At 36.3% G+C, this 22,267-nt stretch overlaps 1 protein-coding gene across 2 annotated transcripts in view; it reads right to left on the reverse strand.

The window, feature by feature from the left end:
- Positions 1–2,325: 2,325 nt before the first annotated feature.
- The window catches only part of Pdcd10 (programmed cell death 10), a 44,808-nt gene continuing 24,866 nt past the window's right edge, over positions 2,326–22,267 (reverse strand). The window contains exons 3-8 of one of the 2 annotated variants that reach the window (XM_031374113.1): positions 18,221–18,274; positions 14,912–15,029; positions 13,739–13,865; positions 6,855–6,933; positions 6,535–6,617; positions 2,326–3,424 (exon numbers count right to left, since the gene is read on the reverse strand). In XM_031374113.1, the coding sequence (XP_031229973.1) occupies positions 3,343–3,424; positions 6,535–6,617; positions 6,855–6,933; positions 13,739–13,865; positions 14,912–15,029; positions 18,221–18,274 (543 nt within the window). In that variant the 3' untranslated portion in view covers positions 2,326–3,342. The remainder of the gene's footprint in view (positions 3,425–6,534; positions 6,618–6,854; positions 6,934–13,738; positions 13,866–14,911; positions 15,030–18,220; positions 18,275–22,267) is intronic. The other variant, XM_031374112.1, reaches the window with a different exon arrangement.

Raw genomic sequence — 22,267 nt, forward strand, 5'->3', positions numbered from 1 at the left:
AGTAAAAGACAAAAAGTAATTTATGAATGTGTAACATTCTTAATCTTTAGCAGGACACTGGTACATCAAGAACAAATCCTCTCATTTAGTGGGGTGAATAAAGTTAATTCTGAGACTCTGGGCTATATTCCCAGGATAAACAAGTAAGTAACTGGAACCACGGTGTAAAGGCCAAAGAACTATGGAAAGATGATAACAAGAAAGAGCTCTATGGAACTTGAAGTTGTGAATTCATTTCTGAGAACCATATAAGGGCACATATACAGGCGTATGTATGTTGGCATACTGGTTTGGTGAATGACCTAGATGCAATGAAAACACCCCAGATCCAGGTGTAAACTTTTAGTAACTTATTTCTGACTGTATGGAAAAATTGCTGATCACAGATCTTGGGATGCTTTTAAGCAGGGTTAATTAAGGGGGAGTGGGGAGTGGCAAACATTCATACAAACGGAAAAGAGAACTCACAGGGCACAGGAACCACCTAGGAGCTATCTGCCAAATGTAAAATAAAATTTGAATACTAAAGTATGCATATAAACCACTAGGAAAAGACAAATCAATTAAACCAACCAACCAACCAACCAACCAACCAAAGCTTTATGAACCTGTAACATCCAAATTTAGGTGGAAACACACAGCTGGGTAAATGACTGACAGGACACAACAAGAGGACTTATGTTTGCAAGTAGAACGTCCAATACTGACTAGTCCATGTGGAAACAAATGTGAGAGTTGGAAAGTCACAGTTACATTGGAGCAGAGAGTATCAACATGTGTTCATCCCCAGAAGATGCTGGCATGTACTTAAAGGCCTCCCAGAGGTTGCGTACTAGTAAAAAAAAAGTTATACTCTACATTGGAGAAACACAAGTGTACCACAAGCAAGAGATGAAAACTAGAATCATCAGTGAGGAGATGGATATGAGCTCCCCATCTCCTCCTCATAACAATCACCAGGGCAATGTTCCAACCAACAGTACATAACTTGGAATGTCAAGTGAGGAACAACTTATAACACTGAGGCTATAAGACACAGAAAGCATCCAGAGTACAGTGATGTGAGGCAGGGCAAGCAACCAAGACAGCAAAAGGTATAGTTTTCTCTTTGAGCAACTATTATTCTTGCAAGTTTCCTGAGAATCTGAAGTTATTTCCATATGGAAAAGAAAAATTATTTAAAAGGACAGCTATTAGCTCCTCATCTTAATACCCCCCAACACCTATGATTTACTGTGTTATGTTGTGTAAGTCTAATGGAAGGGGCACTGGATTTCTGAAAAGAAACCAAATTGTTATCATTTGTATCCCAGTAAACCAGAAAGGGGTTTAGTGAAGCCTCTTACATTCGGTTTCTGGCACTGGAACAAAAATAAGTGAAGAGAGCATACAGGAGAGGTGAAACAAAAGCTCAGCCCTCAGCTGACAGCTAAGCTCTAATTTCATTTGTTTCTTCAAGTATAATGAAGATGATTAAATTACAGGTTAAGTTATAGGACTCTGAACTGATCAAATTTAAATGCATTTTCAATAGTACTCAGCACAGAAAGCACCAGCATCCTGTTTCCTTCCATTCTCCTCCTCAGAAGCCCCTGGAGGGAAACTGGCTCCCTCTCCACTGATTCATCTTAGATCTTTTAGAAGGATTTGTAGAAGTAACTGACACTCAGAATCTGCCCTTTTATGAACACACATTTCACTACAATGGAAGCCAATGCAACGGATGACAGAATAAAGAAAAGACTTATAAAAATGAGGCTGGCACCTTCTATGAGGGAAGGAAAACACAAGAAAGGCAGATGAGAGTGTTAGTTAGAAAGTCATACACTTGTCTTCTTTATATTCTCCAATAATAATGCTAGGTTTTAGCCGGGCGGTGGTGGCGCACGCCTTTAATCCCAGCACTTGGGAGGCAGAGGCAGGTGGATTTCTGAGTTCGAGGCCAGCCTGGTCTACAGAGTAAGTTCCAGGACAGCCAGGGCTACAGAGAAACCCTGTCTCGAAAAACCAAAAAAAAAAAAAAAAAAAAAAAAAAAAAAAAAAAAAAAAAAAAATAATGCTAGGTTTTGGTAAAAATACTAAAGATTATCACTTAGGCTTGTATTAATGATTCTGTACTTTTCAATAAAGACAAATCAAATTAGGAACACACTCACAGGCTGTAAGAGTTCAATTATCTGTCTTTTCTGCTTTGCTTTCCTTCACACAATGACTTATATTTACCAGGGTAGTTTTATGTTGTCAATGGCAGCAACCTTTAAAAATTCACTTTCTAAAAACAACTAAATTACAAAAATAACTAAATTGTCTTGTAGCAAAGATGTGTCAACAGATTTTAATATTTCTTTATAAAAGATGGACAAAACCTGATTTTCCCTTTATAATTAAAAACTCAAATCACTCAACATGAATACTGATACACAGTTTTCTTATAACTTCTCTAGTGTGAAACAAACTATACATATTTAAAGAGTGTATATTATATTAACACTGATAAAAATCTCAACACAACTATTAGAAGTTTTTATTAATTGTGACTATTTTTGGAACAACGTGCAAAGCTTATTAGGGCCTGGTATACCAGAAGTAATTTCGTGGAGCCATAATCTACAATTCACAAAGTGTCATTAACTCGAAGTGTCATTACAGTACAAAGACACCGTAGACTGATCTCTCTTCTCAGGTCTCTAGAGATTGGAAATAGTGAAAAAATATCCAGTTCTTTATATGTAATAACTAACAAAAGTATTTTAACTGACTACATTTTGCTCAAAGTGATTAAGGACAAAAAATAGGAATTCTCGTTGCTTTATTATTTGATAAACTGCTAGTAAGCTCCCATTAGAAGATCTTTAACATTATACCAAGTTGTCTTGGTCTTCTGATCATATATACACACACACATATATATATGCATCTTTTTTTTCAAGTAAAGAAATGTTTAACAGATGTAAACTATTTATTGAATATTTGCCACCAAATATTGTTAAATACATTATCTTGCAGCATATCGCTTTCAAGTTAAAATGTCAGAAACAAACACCAATATTTACAGTTCTTGTAAGGAATGTTATATAATGACACATTAAGGCGTAAATTCTTTTGGCTTATAATTCTTAAAAGAATGATAATAGCAAAAGTGATGCAAAATCTTCAGTGTGAGATTATGATTAAGCTACATTTTACAAAAATATGGTGTAAGATGGCAATAATCCCATTCAACATCCTGGATTAGATCCCCTCAGGAGGGACTGATAATTTATACAGTCAAACTTTAACATTTACAGATAAATGCAGTTTAATACTGCCACTGAGAAGGACATCTCTTAACATATACAGCTTTCAGGCTACAGTTTTGAAGGTCTGAAGTATCAAGTTGGTTTGATGAATTAGCCGGTTGGCACTTATGAACACATTTATTGCCCTGTTTAGAAAGAAAAAAAAAACAATCATTAATTTCATTTCCCAAATTCACTATTTTAAACTTAAATATTTATAGTTAATGTCATATTAATGGTATCAATAAAATAAAAGGGGGGGAAGGGAGAGTTAGTTCAGAGTATTCTATATTTTCATTCCAGTTGAGAATTTAATGTGGGTTATAAACTATAGTGTCTAGGAATCACTGTCCCCTCATGGTTCTGACTGGCAATAAGGGGCTATAGGGTTGCTACCCCAACAACCACGTATAGGGTAAACAAATCACTGATCAAAGAGGAGGATTCAGATGGGTCTTCAGCTGTGATTTCATATGCAAAATAAAATACAATTTTTAAAAAGTTTGTTAACAAAATAAAATCTGATATGCTCAAATGATGATTAAGATGAGGTCCCCAGTTAACATGATTTGCTGAGGCATGCAAGAAACTAAGCCTCAAGATCTCTAGTGGCACAATAACATCTGGCATCAATGAACATGATAAAGAAATGTTAACTACTTCTAACCTACCCTAATCTATCTAATCCTTGCTTAAAAACATGTGATTTAGTATCTGGGGCCCCACAAATACAAAAGCACAATTTTGACTGATGCTTTAATTACAAACATGGACTTGAGCTAGGATTTGAGCTAGGTCATGTGCTATATTTTATGGTGGTATAGCTTGTTGTTCTTGTGGGGCTCTCAACAATGGAGTGGGGTTGTCTCTGATTCTTTTGCCTGCACATCGGATCCTTTTCCTCCTCCTGAGTTATCATGTCTAGCCATGATATGAGGGTTTGTCCCAGTCTTCTCTAGCTTACTTGGTAGACATCCCCTGGGAGACCAGATAACTCCTGCACTCTTGTGCTCACACTCTCTTTTTCTGCCTCTCTCTTCCCTCTTTGGAAGGGAAACAAAGAAGTAGTTGATTTGTGGGAGAGGGAAGGTTGGGAGAGGGACCAGGAGGAGTGGAAGGAGAGAAACTGTGAGCAGGATGTAATGTATGAGAGAAGGGGGAAAAGCTACTTTAAGTGCCAGGATGTTCTCTCTGAGGCCTGTTGTTGGTTGTGTAGCCTCATCAGTCCCTCTGTACCAGGGCTGAAGGTTGGATCTTTATCTTAGATGTTTTTCACCTAGGAGAGCTTAGGGATGACCCAGTTGAGTCAATGAGAATTTGTCTCCCTAGTGCAAGATGTCTTCAAAGATCTCACTCAACTAACAATTTTCCATTTAAAGTAAACAAGTACAAAACTTGCAACATATTTAAACAAAACAAAATTAAAAAAAAATTAAAGCTGTAGAGACTGGGAAAAGAGTAGCAAGCTTGAATAATCTATATATAAAAATTTAAGATTAGTGAAATAAAAATTCATGCCTTTCAAAATTCATTTTACATGATTAATTAAAATTAGAAATCATATACCCTTATGTAAATTATACCTTTGGTTATTTGGACTTAGTTTATTAAACTATGCCATAAAACATCATTTTCCCTAGACAATTTGAATTTGCATATGGAACATAAAGTTATTAATGTAATTATCTTTAATTTGAATATAAATGAAAATATTTATATTTGCCTGAACATTAAAATTGATTGTAAAATTTTTATATATATGTACTTTAAAAATATTTTATAATAATATCATAAGTGTGTGGTTTTATATAGGATCTTAAAACCTCAAGGATGTTTGCTGTATCTGCTTGGAATATTTTCTAGCTTTATACATTACTTATGTCTTTTTCAATATAATTTCTAGCACCTTACCTGAAGTACAGTCAACAATCTGTATGAAACCATATTCCAGATGTCACAACCCACAATCTCTGTTTAAATACTGAGTACATATACAAAACACAATCCCTAGATCTCCAATGGGCGCTATAGGAAGTTTTGTATAAACTTAAAACTAAAGTTCCACCTATAAGTTTCATATCATTTTCTTAAATATTCCTGTGCTGTTGTCTTCCTTCATGCAGGGTATCCTTTCTTTTTAGTGGTCTCTGATTTAGCCACTTTATCTCTCCTTTAGCATAGTGGATCTCTAGCTAGGATCACTCCAAAAAAAAAAAAAAAAGACACCTGGACACACTTATAAAACACCTAGACCATGTTCCTATGCAAGTCAAGGTAGAAATTTCTTGAAGTGGAATTGTGGCAGTGAGCTTTTTAAAATCTGAACCAGGCTGTGCTGTGGTGGCGCACACCTTTAATCCCAGCACTTAGGAAAGGCAGGTGGATTTCTGAGTTCGAGGCCAGAATGGTCTACAGAGTGAGTTCCAAGACAACCAGGGCTGCACAGAGAAACACTGTCTCGAAAAAAAGAAAAAGAAACAAGCAAACAAACAAACACAAAACTGACCCAGATGGTTTTACTATAGAGAGAGGGTTGAGAATTATTGTCATTAACCTCTAAGCTCTCTATACTAGTTTTTCAAGGGACGGGAAGCACCTGCAATGTACAATTATTGAACCCCAATTGTAGACCAATACCATCAGATGCTACTAAAGTTTAAGAACAAAAATTTTAGGGTTGGTACAAGTTAAGATTGACTTTTTATCTTTTAATGTCAAAAAAGGAAAACACTAAAACCAAAACCAAAAAAAAAAAAAAAAAAAAAAAAAAAAAAAAAAAAAAAAAAAAAAAAAAAAAAAAAAAAAAAAAAAAAAAACTCAAAACCAAGAAAAACAAGAAAAAACAAAAACAAAAACAAAAACAAACCACATTCAGGTGAAGACTGTACAGTTTACATTTTAGTATCAGGTCCTTTTCAGAAAGTGTCAAAAATCCTTACTGTACGTTTTAAGTTGTGGTCAGAACAGTAGCCACTCTCCAATCCTCTGCCTTTGTTAAATCAGATGACTTGACTCTTAACAATGGAAGACAGAGCTTAGCTGACACAGCTTTTCCATTTTAATTTTTACATTCAATTTTCTCCGTTTCCCCCAGTCCCTTTCACCATGTGGATGCTTGGAAACAAACTCATCTATGAGGCCAGGCGTGAGAGCCTTAACCCATGGAGACCTCTCACTGGCCCAATTAAACTGGTTCCAATATCCCACAAAAACATTCATTTAATTAGAGTAGAAAAGTATAAATGACAATACTTACTTGCCATCTTTAAAATATGTCTTCAGAGTGTCACTGAAACTTTTGGAGTATTTTACAAATTCTTTCTTTTGGTGTTCAAGTGCCTATATTTACAAAAAGAAAAATAAGCTAAGTCAGAAAAAGAGCACAAGGCCAAGTCACGGGGCAAAGATGAAACGAATACGGCATGGTTTATATTCTGTAAGTCTGAGGACTGTTTACTCACATCACCACTCAACACTGACGTCTGAGGACAATCGCCATAGACCAAAGCCTCCAGTGCACAGCTCATAAAACAACTGCATATAAGCCTATATCTACAGTGGCAACAAGTAACTTACCCTGCGATTCTGGTATTGATATTTTTTGAAGACATTATTCACTGTATCAAGTAGTTCTTTTATTGCACTAGCTATATCCCTGTTTGGAAAGAAACAACAACAGAAATCTTTAAAATCAGCTATAATTGAAAGAAGTATGCAGGTATAATTATGAATCATGCTAAACCACTCCACTTCCCCCACTGATATATGCCAGAGTAGCCTGTACCTCAGAAACTGTCATAGATTATCTCTCCTGCCTCTGCCTGAGTACTAGGATTAGAGGTATGTACCAATGGCTGGCTATTCATCTATATCTATATCCATATATCTTTTTGTTTTGTTCTTGAGACATGTTCTCAAGTAACCAGGCTAGCTTTGAACTCTACATGTAACCAAAAATTTTGAACTTCTATGATCCTCTTGGATACACATCCAGAGTGAAATCCTTCCAAGCGTTGTGTACTGCTGGGGATTGAATCCTGATCTTCACGCATGCAAGGCATGCTCTCTACCAACTGAGCCACAGCTTGCCAGATCCTCAAAGTACTCATTTGCATACTTAATTCTCTCAGTTCTCACTTCAGCTCATTCTGATGTAGTAATACCTTTTATATTTTTAGCATTATGATGAATATATACCACCTCTTATATGTAAACCATTGATATTAGGCTAGAACATAAAATATTCCCTATTGAAGTAGAATTATTTTCACACAGAAATGTCACCTGGCCACTTGTTACCATCTCTGCTTCTTATTTCATAGTAATAGTAGCAGCCTAAATCACGAACGGGCCTCTCTACTTTCAAACAATTTCAACATTCTGCACTGCTGTAAAGGGCATAGTGGATCATATTTAGTAAAATGGTATCACCAGAACTTGCTGTGTTTTTGAGAAAAACTACAGTTGTAACCAATATAAAATGTTAAATCTCTATGTATGAAAGTTTCACTAAATCCATAATGGAACTAACTAAAACAAATATAAGGAAGGTAACAGTGATCACATAGATTATGTAATTGCAACATCATCTTTAGCATATTTTAGTATTCTATAAAATGTAATTGTTAATTTGTCATGGCTAATGCAAAAGATGTGAATATTACAGAAATGTTTGTACAGGGCAGGTCAAGTGAGCAGCTCAGAAACAGACTGCTTATCAGGAAAGAAAAGCAAGGCAGGAAGAAGAGAAAGGGCTTTGCTAGAGTCTATCTATACCTGCTTTTAAGAACTGGGAAGCCGAAAGGTAAGCATGATGACAGGCTGCTGAATCAGTCTAGTGAGGCTTTCCTCAGACAAACCAAATTAAAGAGCTATCACAAATACCAAAATATCGGCACAAAGCTAGGGTAGTCAGGTGAGTTACTAAAAAGCCTGATTTTAGCTACACTTAAAGAGGTAGAAAGGAAAGAATCTCCATTATCCTTGTCTTTCAACTTCAAGAAGCCCAGTGCAGAGCAAGGTACCTCTCAGTTAGGGGAAAAGAAATGTGTTCAAACCCCAGGGATGCAGCAGCCTTAACAGAGCCTCAGTGGGACCCAGGGCTAGACAGGGACCCAGTAACAACTTGCTTGTGGGGCTAGGAACTTAGCTGCTAGAAGAGCATCAGGCCAGGAGGCTGATGGCCTCAACAAGCTCTGCCCTATAGAATAAGCTGGGAGTAAGAACAGAATAGGGAGTTAGCACAGTTTTGTCTCATTCTTCAGGTCTACGTTCACAATGAGGTAAAGCACCTAAGAGACACTGAGACGCAGTATGAGAAAAAGAGTGCAAATGTCCTAAGACGAGCCATGGCATTAGGCAGAAGTCTGTACAACTGCAACTCATGTTTATGCTACCTGAGGAGTATGTCCCCTCCTTCTAAGACTTATGCAGATCTCTGGGGCTAAGGTTTAGGTACAACTCAATTTCGCATTATTAGCTTTGTTGTTCCCTCCTCCACCCAAGTAGCACAGCTATTATAATTAGGCCTGTGTTCATAATGGGATTCTAGCACTGTCCAGCATCTAACTAGTTTGGCTTGCAACACTGCTGGCTACCACAAGGGGTGAGGTACACCTGAGATTTATGCATAATAGAACCTGGCAGGAGTTCTCAATCCAAAGCAGTACAGCATAGTGACAGACCACATTTGCTAGGATGCGTGATACTGGGCAGTTTCCCAGGCTGTGCTGTTAGCAGGGCTTCCCGAACAGCTCTAGATAACACGGGAACAAAAACTTCTGGTCTAGGAGCATCACTGGTACCTAGTATTTTCTCTGATTGTATGTGTATTGAAAACCAGGAGCCTTTGCAAGAATGGGCCTTGGTCCTAATCCTCAATGTGCTGGTCTTCATTACCCATGGGCTTGGAGCATGACAGATGGTGGGATGATGGGCACAGCTACATGACAGTACTCTAGGACTGCTCTACCCAGTGACTCTCTCTGAAACCAAAGACAATCCTGTAATGTCAGACCTCAGGCCAGGGACTGTGAAAAAGGCCTTCACCCTATGTTGGGCACAGAGGAAGCCTTGAGCATAAGAGAATCTTTCCTCTTTAATTTCTGAATAATAAATTTAACAATATACCAAATTCTCCTTTATTCCAACATCCCAAGAAATTCTAAGAGACAAGATTATCCCAACACTAGATAAAAACATATAACACTGTAGCAAAGTAATAAAACAGATTAAGAAATGGACAGGAAACTTGAATAGACATTTTTTGTTTGTTTGTTTGTTTGTTTTGAGACAGGGTCTCTCTGTGTAGTACTGGCTGTCCTGGAACTCACTCTGTAGACCAGGCTGGCCTTGAACTCAGAAATCCACCTGCCTCTGCCTCCCAAGTCCTGGGATTAAAGGCCTGCACTACCACTACCTGGCTAAATAGACATTTTTTAAAACATCAGTGTCCAACTAATGACACTAAAAGTAGGTGAAAATACAACACCACTAAGGAACAAAGAAACACAAATCAAAAGCATAATAAGCCATCATTTCACCCTAGGATGAATGGCAGTGATAAAAACACAAAGTAACAAATTCTGGCAAGGCTGTAGAGAAAAGCAGAGCCACAAACACTGAGGGTGGGGGTGTATATTATAAGCACGTTATTGTGGAGAACAGTACTAGTAGCTAACACAGATGAAATAAGTCTATCAAAAAGATGTTCTACACTCCCATGTTCACCAAAGAGCTGTTCACAAAATAGCCAAAAGAGTAAATAAGTCTAGTGTTCACCAATTGCTGGATCATTGGATAAACACAGTACAGATACACTGGATACTATTCAACAGTGAAAAAATGTGGGATCCTGTAGTTTATGATAATATGAATGGAATTAGATACTATTATTAGATGAAATAAAACATACAGAAAAAACAATACCATATAATTTCACTTGTAAGTAGAGTCTAAAAAAGTTGATTTGATAAAAGTTGAGAGTAAATGGCTGTTAGGAGAGGCTGGGGAATGGAGGAAAGAGTACAGGTTAAGTGCGATCACTGGGTACTAAGTCATAGATAGGAGTAAATTATGGCATGGTAAGTAGGTAGACTATACATTAACAATTACATTCCAATTTTTCAAAAACAACCTAAGATTTTTATAGTTGACATAAGGGAAACATGCATTGAACAGCACATGGCAACCCACTGATACATATAACCTCTGTATTCTTGTATACCTGCTATAATGCAATTAAGAACCTGTGTAAGTTTGGATAGGGTTGAGGTAGAAATACTCCCCAGATGAGTCTGTGGATGAGCCACATTTTAAATCCTCTACCATTTGGGAATATGCGGTCAAGATCTTCTTAGTGGTATAGAACACTTTTATAAACTGTTTTGACCAACATTATCCCTAAGCCTGGACTACTAGGAGATCTAGCTAACCACAGTGATTACCAAGTTGTTGAAAAATGTTCCTGAAAAACATCCTGAAATAACTTACATCAATATTATCCATAGACAGACAGTGACACATTCTTATTTATAGCACCAAGGTTTGTACTAGGGACATTGAATTATCACCTGAGAATTACCAAATTACAAAAGAACATTACAGCACAAAGGAATACTGAGCCAGTGAACCAGATAAAGAATTAAGGTAATATAACTCTCATAGTTACGAATAATTTACAGCAGATGAAATCTGTGATAACTGACAGCAAGATTTATATTACCATAAAATTTGGTACAGTAGGTCATACTGGCTTAATGTTGGTAAAATATGGGAAAGTAGGATTACTAATTAATTTAAATATGAAAAGTACAGTATGTTAAAAAAGCTCAACTGTAGTCATCTGCATTATTCATACACAATTGACTTCTCCTTTCCCAAATAATGTGAACATCCAAAAACTTAAGACAAGTGAATCCCGAAATGTTTTACAAACTGCATTTTCACTGCCATTACTTTTAATTCAATTGTGCTTATTAGTACGTTCAAAAAGTGGAAGTAAAACTGCAATGTCTAAGCCTTTGTTAAAAACTATAGGCAAACTTTCCCATATGTAGCTATTTCCCTAAAGCCACAACAGGTTAAGGAAACTCCCTAGGGTAGTGGTTCTTGACCTTCCTAACACTGCAACCCTCATGCTGAGTGAACCCCAACCATAAAATTATACTGCTGCTTCCTCATAACTGTAATTTTACTACTGTTATGAATCCTAATGTAAATATGTGATATGCAGAATATCTGACCCAAACAGGCCATGACCCACAGATTGAGAACCATTGCCCTAGAAGCACCGAAACCGTTATGAGGATGCCATCTCTGGTTCTATCCTTTTTTGCCTTGGTGTTCACTGTAATATTCCTCTCTAATCTACTGACATTCAATAGATGATATCCATTATCACATTTCATTCAACTAACAGAAACCTGTTTCAAGGTTTCAAGAATTCAAGGTATGGTTTCAAGGTAACACACATTGTGGCCAATGCCACAGAAACATGCTAATACAACTATACTTCTCAGAAATCTTTACCTACGGTTTCCCCGAAACACTGCATTAATTAGAGATATAATTATTCCAGCTTGTGCTGCTTTCTATCTATTGAGGCTGAAGAGAATTACCATAGACACTTAGCTAGAAAAAGTGTTAGGAACAGAAAATGGCACAGAGAATGCTGGTATCAGGCTACCATGGTTCAAACTGCTCTATATCCTTAGGATGTAACTTACTTTTCTTGTGGCTCATTCTCTTCATCTCTTAAAGGAATAATTATTAATACTATTTCATTAATATATTAATACAGAAAAGTGCTTACACTGTGACATAATCTTGTTTCTTTCCTTATCACTCAAAACATAAGTTCCAAAGATTTAACATAGCATTTTGTAACCAAAGTTAAACAGGTTATTCCTGAAAACAAAACTGGCACTTACTCCATGTGGTTCCTTTTTCTGGTTTCAAGGTAACACACAATTTAGTCTATGCCACAGAAACATGCTAATAAAACTATGCTTCTAGAAATCTTTACCTATGGTTTCCCCAAAACACTGCATTAATTAGAGATATGGTAATGTTCCAGCTTGTGCTGCTTTCTATATATTGAGGTCGAAGAGAAATACCATAGACACTTAGCTAGAAAATTTTTCCTCCGCTCACTAGTACAAACCTCAAAGGGGTTAGGCTGGTGATTTTGTCAACCTGACACAAGCTAGGATCTTCTGAGAAGAGAGAATCTCAATTGAGAAAATGTCTCCATAGGATTGGCTGTGGTGAACCTGTAGGGTATTTTCTTCTTTGATGATTGATGTTGGAGGGACTACTCCTGGAGAGGTAGTCATGAAGTACATAACAGTAAGCTTGAGCCAGCCAATAAGCAGCATTCCCTCATGGCCTATGCTTCAGTTCCTGACTCCAGGTTCCTGCCTTGGCTTTCCTCAGTAGACTGTGACTTAGGATACATACAACTTCCCTAAGTTGCATTTTTGGTCAGCGTCTTTATCACAGCATTAGAAACCTAACTAAGACAGATGGGCCACAAGTCTGATACCTAGTTTTCTAGAACTACTCCTTTTGCTGTTTGACTATTGGTCAGCTTCTTAGCCCTTATTATATAATGTATAATCCAAAAGCAAGGATTTAGAGTTCAGTTTGGCAAATATCAAAAAATGCCATTCATATCTATATATTAATTTATTCCAATGATTTATGCCATTTTTGAAATGAAAACATTACTGAGACTTTCTTGCTACCAACATAGGGCCTACATTTGCTTTTATCTGAAATATACAGGTTATTTACAGAGTCTCTGAAGTAAAACAGAACAAGACGACATATCTGTTTACATAGTGTCTTAGGGTTTTATTGCTGTGAAAGGACACAATACCAAGATCATAAAGGCAAACCTTTAGTTGGGGTTGGCTTACAGTTTCAGAGATCCAGTCTATTATCAAGGCAGGAAGTATTTCATTACACAGGCAGACTTGGTGTTTGAGGACCCAAGAATTCTATATCCTGATCTGAACACAGGCAGGACACTATGTTTTCCACAGGCAGCCATGAAGAGGCTGTTTTTCCACAATAGACGGAGCCTACCCCACACAATGAAATCTTCCTCAAAGGCCTCACCTACTCTAACAAGGCCACATCTCCTAAAAGTGCCACTCCCCACTCCACATGGGCCAAACATTCAAAGAATGAGTCTATGGGGGCGAGACCTATTCAAACCACCACATAAACTTTTAACTTATTATACTGCTTAAACTACGTTTTGTCCATTGATTCATTAATGTCACTTAAACATTTTAAAGACAGGGTACTCTGAGGCCATTATGTTCAAAGTCCGTGACATTCAAATTTTCAGATTTTATTCCAAACTAATATTTCAATTAAATTTCATATCAAAATACAAACAAAATTAATGATTCTTGTTTTTAAACAAATCAAAGTAAAAATTCTGCACTTACTTGATTGTCTGCAGAAACCTCACTCTGTCATTGATCTCATCTGGAATCTTACTAAGAATCTGTTTAAGTGCCCGTGCCTTTTCATTTAGGTCCTGGAATTCTGGCTCTGGTCGTTCAATCATGTACTCTGATGAAACAGAAACACAATGACAAATGTCATGTGACTCTGACAAATTCAAATCTAAGAACTCCCAATGCTGACCAAAGGAAGGAGAGAGCACTAAAAAAGTCATTTAATCCGAAAAGAGAAACGGATTTCAACTTGGTCCAGTGCAAAAATAAATAATCTCTGAAGTAAAACAGAATAGGATGACATATCTTTTGAGATATATGGGAAAACCCAATAAAACCCACCCATCCATTGATCAAAGAGAGGAGGCTTCATTAACTCATCAGTCCTAATAGTCTACATTCATGTCCCATGAAACCGTAAATAATGAAATTCATGAAGAAGGAATAGTTCATTTATATATTTATAAAAGGGAAATATGAGTTCAGAAATTTAAAACCCCTATAATGTGGAATGTATTAAGTCTTATTTTATTAACTTCCTTTAATGGATCATTATATTAAAACTCCTACAGTACTGAATATACTATAGTTCATTATATTAAACCCCTATAGTGTAGAATATTTTATGGTTCATCATACTAAAACCCGTATAGTGCTGAATATACTATGGGTCATTATATTATAATCACAAACTGACTACAGTTTTCAGTATATCCTTAACATTTCATTTTAAAACGAAGACCAATATAAGCCCAACATATAGGCTAGGATCACAGAATGGCTTTTTAATCAATCAGACCTGATAGATAAAAAGGCTTACTACCAGGCTTACTGTCTAACAGGAAGCTCATCAACTTACAAATGGCTCACTTCTTTCAAATGCAACACAGAATATTTCTCAGAACTTCCAGTGAAATTGAAATTTGTTAAACATTATATTAATGGGTAAAAAGATAAAAGCATGGAGTATCAAATACATCACATAACTAAATCTGACAAGTACAGAAAAGTTAAAGGGTCTCCTTGTCTACTTTGTACAGATAATAACCAGCACCATGACAAGAAGCATGAAGGAATGGGGACGACTGTCTGGTCAAGTGCAATGAGCTGAAGAAAGTGCTTCTCAAGAATGGAGAACTAAACAAGTCTTCTTCAGGGTACCTTCCACGTCATCAGCTGCCATACGAAGAAGGGACTCGGTGAAGTTAACTTCTACACTTTTTTTCTCTAATATCTTCATAATGATGTCTTGTGTGAGGCCTGGATTCTCCTTTTCAGCCTGGAAGAAAAACATGCAATGAGTCATCGGTCTGGTTCAAGATCTCTGGCGTCTGTGACAGAGGGCTATACCGTGGAAAACATTATGACATACTACAGCTTCCACAATGACATATTTTCTATGCTTTGTTTTTTGTTTGTCTGTTTTTTTATTTTTATTTTGGGGGTGGGGTTTCAAGGACATAGGGCAGATATGAGGTGATGGGAAGATGAGTGGGACTGGCATGCATGATTCAAAACTCACAAAGAATCAATAAAAAGTAAAAAAAAAAACCTTACATTTTTCATTGTTTTCTGTGAAGAAAAAATGCTAGTTTTGAAACACAGAAATATGATCAACATTTTAAACCTAAAACTTAACTGCTGTGAATTTATTCACCTCTAAGGACAGAAAGCATTGGTGACACAGGTTCCACTAAGGGTGGCATCAGCTTCGTTCGTTCAGCTTACGCATCAGAAACTGTGCAAAGTCACAGAAGCACCCAGCATTCCTTGCCTCTCCATTGTGCCCTCTCTCAATCAACCTAACAAAAATGATAAAATCTCCTTGCTGTATATTACTCTTTTCATGACTACATCTGAGAATTTTTAGCATATATAACATTTCATCTTAAGGATGAGTAGTAATAACTCCTATCAATGTTTTTGGAAGATGAGCTGTATTAGAATTAAACGCCAGGAAAAGCAAACTAAAACACTAGAGTAGCTTTTGCACTTTTAAGTAAAATTGATTTATTCCCTTACCCACTTTTCCATAGAATAATTTCCATTTCCTAGTTTAGTTTTATAGCAAGAAATTCTGTTCAGTGGTTGAACTCATTGAAAATTGATTTTTTATTAATGGCTATTGGTGTGTGTGTGTGTGTGTGTGTGTGTGTGTGTGTGTGTGTGTAAAATGGGTTGCCTGGCCATAGGCAAGCACACATGTGCAGGAGTAAGTGAGCAGACAGCTCAGGGGAGTCAGTTCTCTTCCTTCCATCTTAGCTTGGGCTCAGGGGATGATTGCATTTTGCACATCAGGCTTGCTTGACAACTGCATTGATGCACAGAACCTTCTCACCAGCCCTCTATATACCCTGCAAAGCTATGTACAGAGCATGATAAACAATATGGAGCTTGATAAGTAAATGGACATTTCTTAGGGTACTTGAATTTTAAGGCACTAAAATCTAGCCATAAAAAAACTGAATATAAAGGCAAATTTTGCATTTCCATTTTCATAGTAATTTAGCCTATTCCATTACTACAAATACCTTTTAATCACACTGAAAGTATGAAATCCTTTAGGATGCCTGCCAATTAAATGTATATAATGGTTTTTCTTTTACCCCAATAATCATGTAGAAGCCCAATTTCCAATCTTGATCCAATGACACTCACCTGCTTTCTTAGTTTCAAACACAATTAACCTCTCTGCCTTTGCAGTTCCATTCTAATGTCACTGAGGTTAGTTTGTTTCTGTATCATTACTTTCTTCAAATGCTCTGGTTTGTATGAGGTCTCGAGTAGGAAAACCTCAGAGGCTGGGAACTGAAGTGGGGAAAGGCACAAACTATGCACATGTACCTCAATGAATGTTGGGATCACTGTACTTGTCGTACTGCTATGCTTATCACTTTGATAAATGATTAATGAAGCATCTAAATTCTGTTTTGTCAACGTAACTCTCAAAAGAAAAATGATTCAAATTTGGTTAAATGTGCTATTATAGTCTTAGTTTCCTGAACTGTAAAAATTATACTTGATGCTTATTTTATAACAGTTGTTTATCTTCCTTGTCCAAGAAGCATTAAGCCCACCTACATAACAAATTATCTCAGGGGCATGGTGTTTACAGGAAATAATTGCAGAGAAACAGCTTGCTAATTAAATTAAAGTGCTGAAAGAATTAAATCTAAGTCTGTACACAAAGTTTTTAATACTAGTTTGATTTGGCACAGAAAAAGGTCAGCACTAGAAAATGCATAAGTCTCACAGAGGCCCTGAGCTTTCCCAGTTCTCAGAGCTCAGAGAGCCAAATGGAGTTTATTAAGTAGTTTAGGTAGTAAAAATATCTTAGGAAAGTGGTATACCCTGCTAACTCAGTTACCACAAAACTTTGTACACAAGAGAGGCAATATTTTATCTCATTGCTAATGAAGGCTGAGACCAAAGGGTCATTTGAAGGTAAAAGTTCAAGGCCAGACTTGTGTAACTTTTAAGACTTTAGCTCAGTAGTAAACAAATAAAGCAAAACAACATTAAACATCAGTGCTGTGAATATTAAATATATCCATGGGCAAACCCAGATATGTAGATCTGTCTTAGTCACACAACTGTATTTTTATCATAATGTCATAAAATTCCACGGATACATTGTTTTACCAGTTTTTGAATATCACTAAAAGTAATAGCTACTAAAAATTTAAGCTTATTCTTAATTTAAACATTAACATATTTTGACTTAAAAATAAGATAGTTTAGTTAGTGATGGGAATTTCCAAGTAAATAAAAATTAATTTGGAGGGCATCCAAAAATATGTTAGTTGAGAAAGCAGGTTAACACTTTAAAACAACATGCTTAAAATGTACACTGAGTCTCTAGAGTAGAGCTAAACAAAACAAATGTACCCTGAGAACAAATATGAAATTAACTAAGCACTATTAATTTTTCTCTAGTGGTTGTATACAGAGAAATTGTTTTTAGTGTATAAGAAATGAGTTCTTACTACTAAGCTAGCTTCTGCTAATTTTATAACAATGTCACCAAACCTGAGGATAATTTTATCCTCAGGACACATCTGTTTGAACAAGTCATACTTCTTAGAGCTCAACATGTTACCAGAACAACTCAACAGCTATGGTCTAAGGACAAAGAAGAAATGCCCCTGAAACGCCCTAACTGTATTCTCAAAATAACCTTAGTCTATGATATATGAGGTAGATTTTTATATCTCATTATTAAACTATATGAAGTATAACTAATTTACATTTTAAAACAACTTTTTAAGAATTCAAAAAAGAATGTAAAAATGCACATCTAAGAGAGAGCATCTGAAACACCATTTGCTGTCATTTGTCTTTTGTAAGTATCCAAAGCTTCATATAATAGACGAAAGCATAAGAAATGTCTAAGTCATCTAAGTAACAATCACTGGGCATTCTGATTTACATATAACAATTTAATAAATGTAAGAAGTTAGTGTATCTCACCTTAATGAAAGCGGCTCTCAGAGTCTGAGCTGCAGACAAATTTACTCGTTCTAACTACAATGAGAAGTTTAAAGTTACGATTAGTATAAGTGTTCTTGGGAGAAAACCATTTCTGATGTTGTTCTCTAGTAATGATACATCCATCATACAATAAGCAAAACTGTTTCAATAGTTATAAGCCAGAACTCTTCAAAAAGTTAAAATTCTTACTCAACCCTGTAAAAAAAATTTTTTTAAATAAGATGCACTTTATCTAAAAGTAAGATTTGCAATATAGAATACACAATATAAATGTGGTACAGAATTCTAAGTGCTAAGAGAAACAATAAACACATCAACTTGATTCCTAAAAATAATGAGGACTAAGAATAAACTTATAGCTCTGATTCCCTAGTTATAGTTCTCTGTGTGAATACAAGGAATGACGAAAAAGTAAAGGAAACATGTATTTGGATTCTGCTTATATTTATTTCTGTTCTAATTACTCTAACTTCTCAGTCAAGGATTAAGCTTTGGCAATTTTTTATTTTTATTTTTTTTGCCAATCAGCAAACAGTGCTGACAAAACAAAGCAAAACAAAACAAAACAAACCACCCTCAAAGTTAGGCCTAGGTCATTTGAACTTGAGCACTGTTTCTGTCTGTCCTCTACCCTCTAGCAGTAAGTAATCAAATGTTAACTGTAGGTGCTGCAGAGCGCGCGGAGTAGATAGTAGCACGCTCCTCCCATAGAGGACCCTGTTTCAATTACCAGCACCCGTATAATGACTCATACCTATCTCTAACCCTAGTTCCAGGGGATCTAACACTTCATTCTGACCTCTGCAGAAACTGCACACATACATAGTACACTAAAATACTCATTCATGGAAAAGTACAATATTTTAAAAGGTTAAATGTAATGACTTCAATTTTATACGTGAGGCTAATAAAGCCAACTTACTTTAATAGTGAACACAGTTCATGTAATCACAGTGAATGCTGTTTAAAATAACAGCACAGCTCATCAGATCTCAGATATGTAGGAAAATTGGGCTAGACAGATAGGATGAATATTTCCATACTGACTGTCCATGGTCTTCTTTGGGTTTACATCTACTGCCTGCTTCTGATCAGCTAACCATCTGAGTCAGATTTGTCCCTTCTAGCCCTGGCATTAATAAATGACTCAGTATTACTCTCACTGAAATGCAAGTAAAAGAAGACCAGAACAGCAAGTGAAGAGCTGGTACAAAAGTAACCAAGATAGAGAGCTCTAGACTATATTTGAGTATTTCTATCTTCCTAAGAAAGTAGCCACAGGAAGGTCAGTCAGATGAGTCTTAGTATATCAGAAGTCTGTAAACTGTGAACATTTCAGCAGAGCTCTGTTGGGAGTAATTTTGGAGTATACTGTATATCACGTATCTGCAATGAATTTAACATATTTGCTTATTCATCTGGCTTCCAATATCCAAGAGCAGCCAGGCACACAGGCCGACCTCTTGTTTGCAGAGAAGTTACCATCTCAATGAACTCATCAAAACTGTTCTTCCATCTCTATAGGCTTCTACTGCACTTAGGCAGCAAAGACTTTTACCTACCCTATTAAAGTACTTCTTGTATGCCTCTCATTGTGACTAAGATTTAACAAAACCGTGTTCATCACATCATCTCTCTCCAGACAAAAGGTTCTGAGAACATTCTAACAACAGCAGCCATTTCATTAAGCATCAACTAAGTGATTTTCTACAGGATAATCTCTAATCTTCATAATATACCTGTTGCTATCATAATTTTACATACAGAAAACTTCGGTTGATACAAATTTCCAATTTTGTCCTGAGACAGGGTTCATAGCATCAGTTTGGCTCTGCAGCCAATATACAAGCATTTATCACTTTCCACACTGCAGTTGCATATCTGTAAGAATTAATGCACTCCTCAGTTCTACCATGTGTAAGAAGTAAATGTTGAAAGACTATTCAGTCCTTACTAAGACTGTGAAAAGCTGAAAAGTGGGACTGTCATCAGCTTACTTTTAGGAGATAGTATCTAAACTGATCTTAAAGTGGCCTGGCTTCTTAGAACTATCTTTACAAGTTCTACCACTTAGTTTCTTCAGTTGGTGACACGTGACACACAATTTCACGTCAGTCTAAAACAGAAGAAACAACTGCATTTTGTTTCCAATACTTACTCCTGAGTGAAACCATGTGAACTGTTGGGGTTACAGTTGTTGGCTAGTGTAGCTTCATAAAGAACACTGGTCTGTTTCAAGATTATTAGATTACTAGCAATGGATAGCATATACAACCCATGTTCATTCTAACAAGGGAAGACGATTACAGCTACAATTTGCATCACTAGGACATCAAAACAAGAGTTGGCATTGCCTGGGTCTTAGCCACACTTCATGTTACTACTGAAAGGGGAAAAATCCAAATGAGAGAAAAGAGTGCTTAAGATATCTCCACTAAGAGACGAAGCAGCACTGCCTGCTGAAGGATCCCTAAAGAACTCAGCAGCAGCCTCTCAGCACAGCCCCACATGCTACTAAGGGAGCAAGAGCTCGTTCTGCTACAACTCTGACGACACATCTTGAACACTTACTATTATCAGCTGTAATGTCAAATTTTCAATCATGTCCACTAATGAAATACATTTTAAGTTCAAATGTACTTCCAGCTCACTTTTTGCACTGATCCCTTTAGAATCATCAGCTCATTCCCGTATTTTCAACATTACATGAGTTGTCAAATTCATGATTAGTAGAAAAAAAGAAAAAAGAAATCAATTCAGCCTTTGCTCATATTTTAACAGTCTTGCATAAATTCTTGTGAAAGTTTTTTTTCTAAAGGACCAAAGATTTAGGTTAATTAGTTCTAAATTGCATAAAACTCTAATGGCCTCCTCAACATAAGACAAGATTAGGTTTTTCCCATGGTGACATCATCCTTACACCTCCTCCAAACTTATTGATCCTACTTCTTAAACTAAACTGGGCCAAATCACAACACTAAAATCAACGTGTATTTTGTAAGAAGAGCATAGTAAATCAGGTTGAAAAGTTGGCATGTTAACTGCCACAGAAAGGAAAACGCCATAGCCTATGCTCCATACAGAAAAAGCTGTGTTCATAGCAGAGAAGGTCCTGTGTTTTTCAAACAATATGACAAAGCAGGTAAGAAGGGCCACACGTAAGCAGTATAAAAGTATCTGCTAAATCATTGTGGGCAAGTATGCAAATATTCTTATGCTGACAACAATTTTCTCAAAAATATTGGGTAAGGTTTCCATAATTATAGCATTATATGCTTAGTACTATTCTAAATATATTACATTATATTAAGTAATATATTTCTATATATTGCTGAATTAAATAAAATATGATTTATTCCAATTGTAGTAATGAGAAAATCGAGGCAAAAGTTTGTCTTTTTTTCCAACATAGCACTAACTAAATCATACCCCAAACTGATGTCAAAATAAAGAGACTTCAGGTAAAAAGCCATCTACTCATTGTTGAGGACTTGTGTTTAGTTTGTCTGAATTCTTCCCCTTCCAACAAAGGAGAAATCTGAAGTAAATAAATTAAGCTGGAACATTTCACAGGCTGTATTTGTTTGCTAGAACTACATATCAGAAGTAACCCTTCTTACATAGTGGAAAACTTGGTTTCTATACCCTCATGCCAGGCCAGAGGCCAGGCTTTCCTGTTATGTTTCTCATCTGATTCTTTGTAAATGGAGACGAGAGGGGATTTATTTCTTCTAGGAAAACTAAGTCGTGTTTGTGTGGAGGGACAGATTTTAAAATAGAATACATTTTATGAAGCATTTTGTGCCATATATTGTGAAATACTATTGTGTACAGTATACTTGGACTCTGAACAAGAAGTGTGCCCTTCCTCGGATAGCCTGTATCTGCTTTACTAAGTACAATCAGACCCAGAGTGCCATACATAGTACTCTGTAACCTTGAGTAACTACCAATTTCTAACATGAAGCTTGTCCCTCTAGATAAATAATACCTAGACTGTAGCTACTATGAACAGGAGTAATGAGT

Source organism: Mastomys coucha, unplaced genomic scaffold, assembly GCF_008632895.1.
Source record: "Mastomys coucha isolate ucsf_1 unplaced genomic scaffold, UCSF_Mcou_1 pScaffold16, whole genome shotgun sequence".
NCBI classification, from domain to species: Eukaryota; Metazoa; Chordata; class Mammalia; order Rodentia; family Muridae; genus Mastomys; species Mastomys coucha.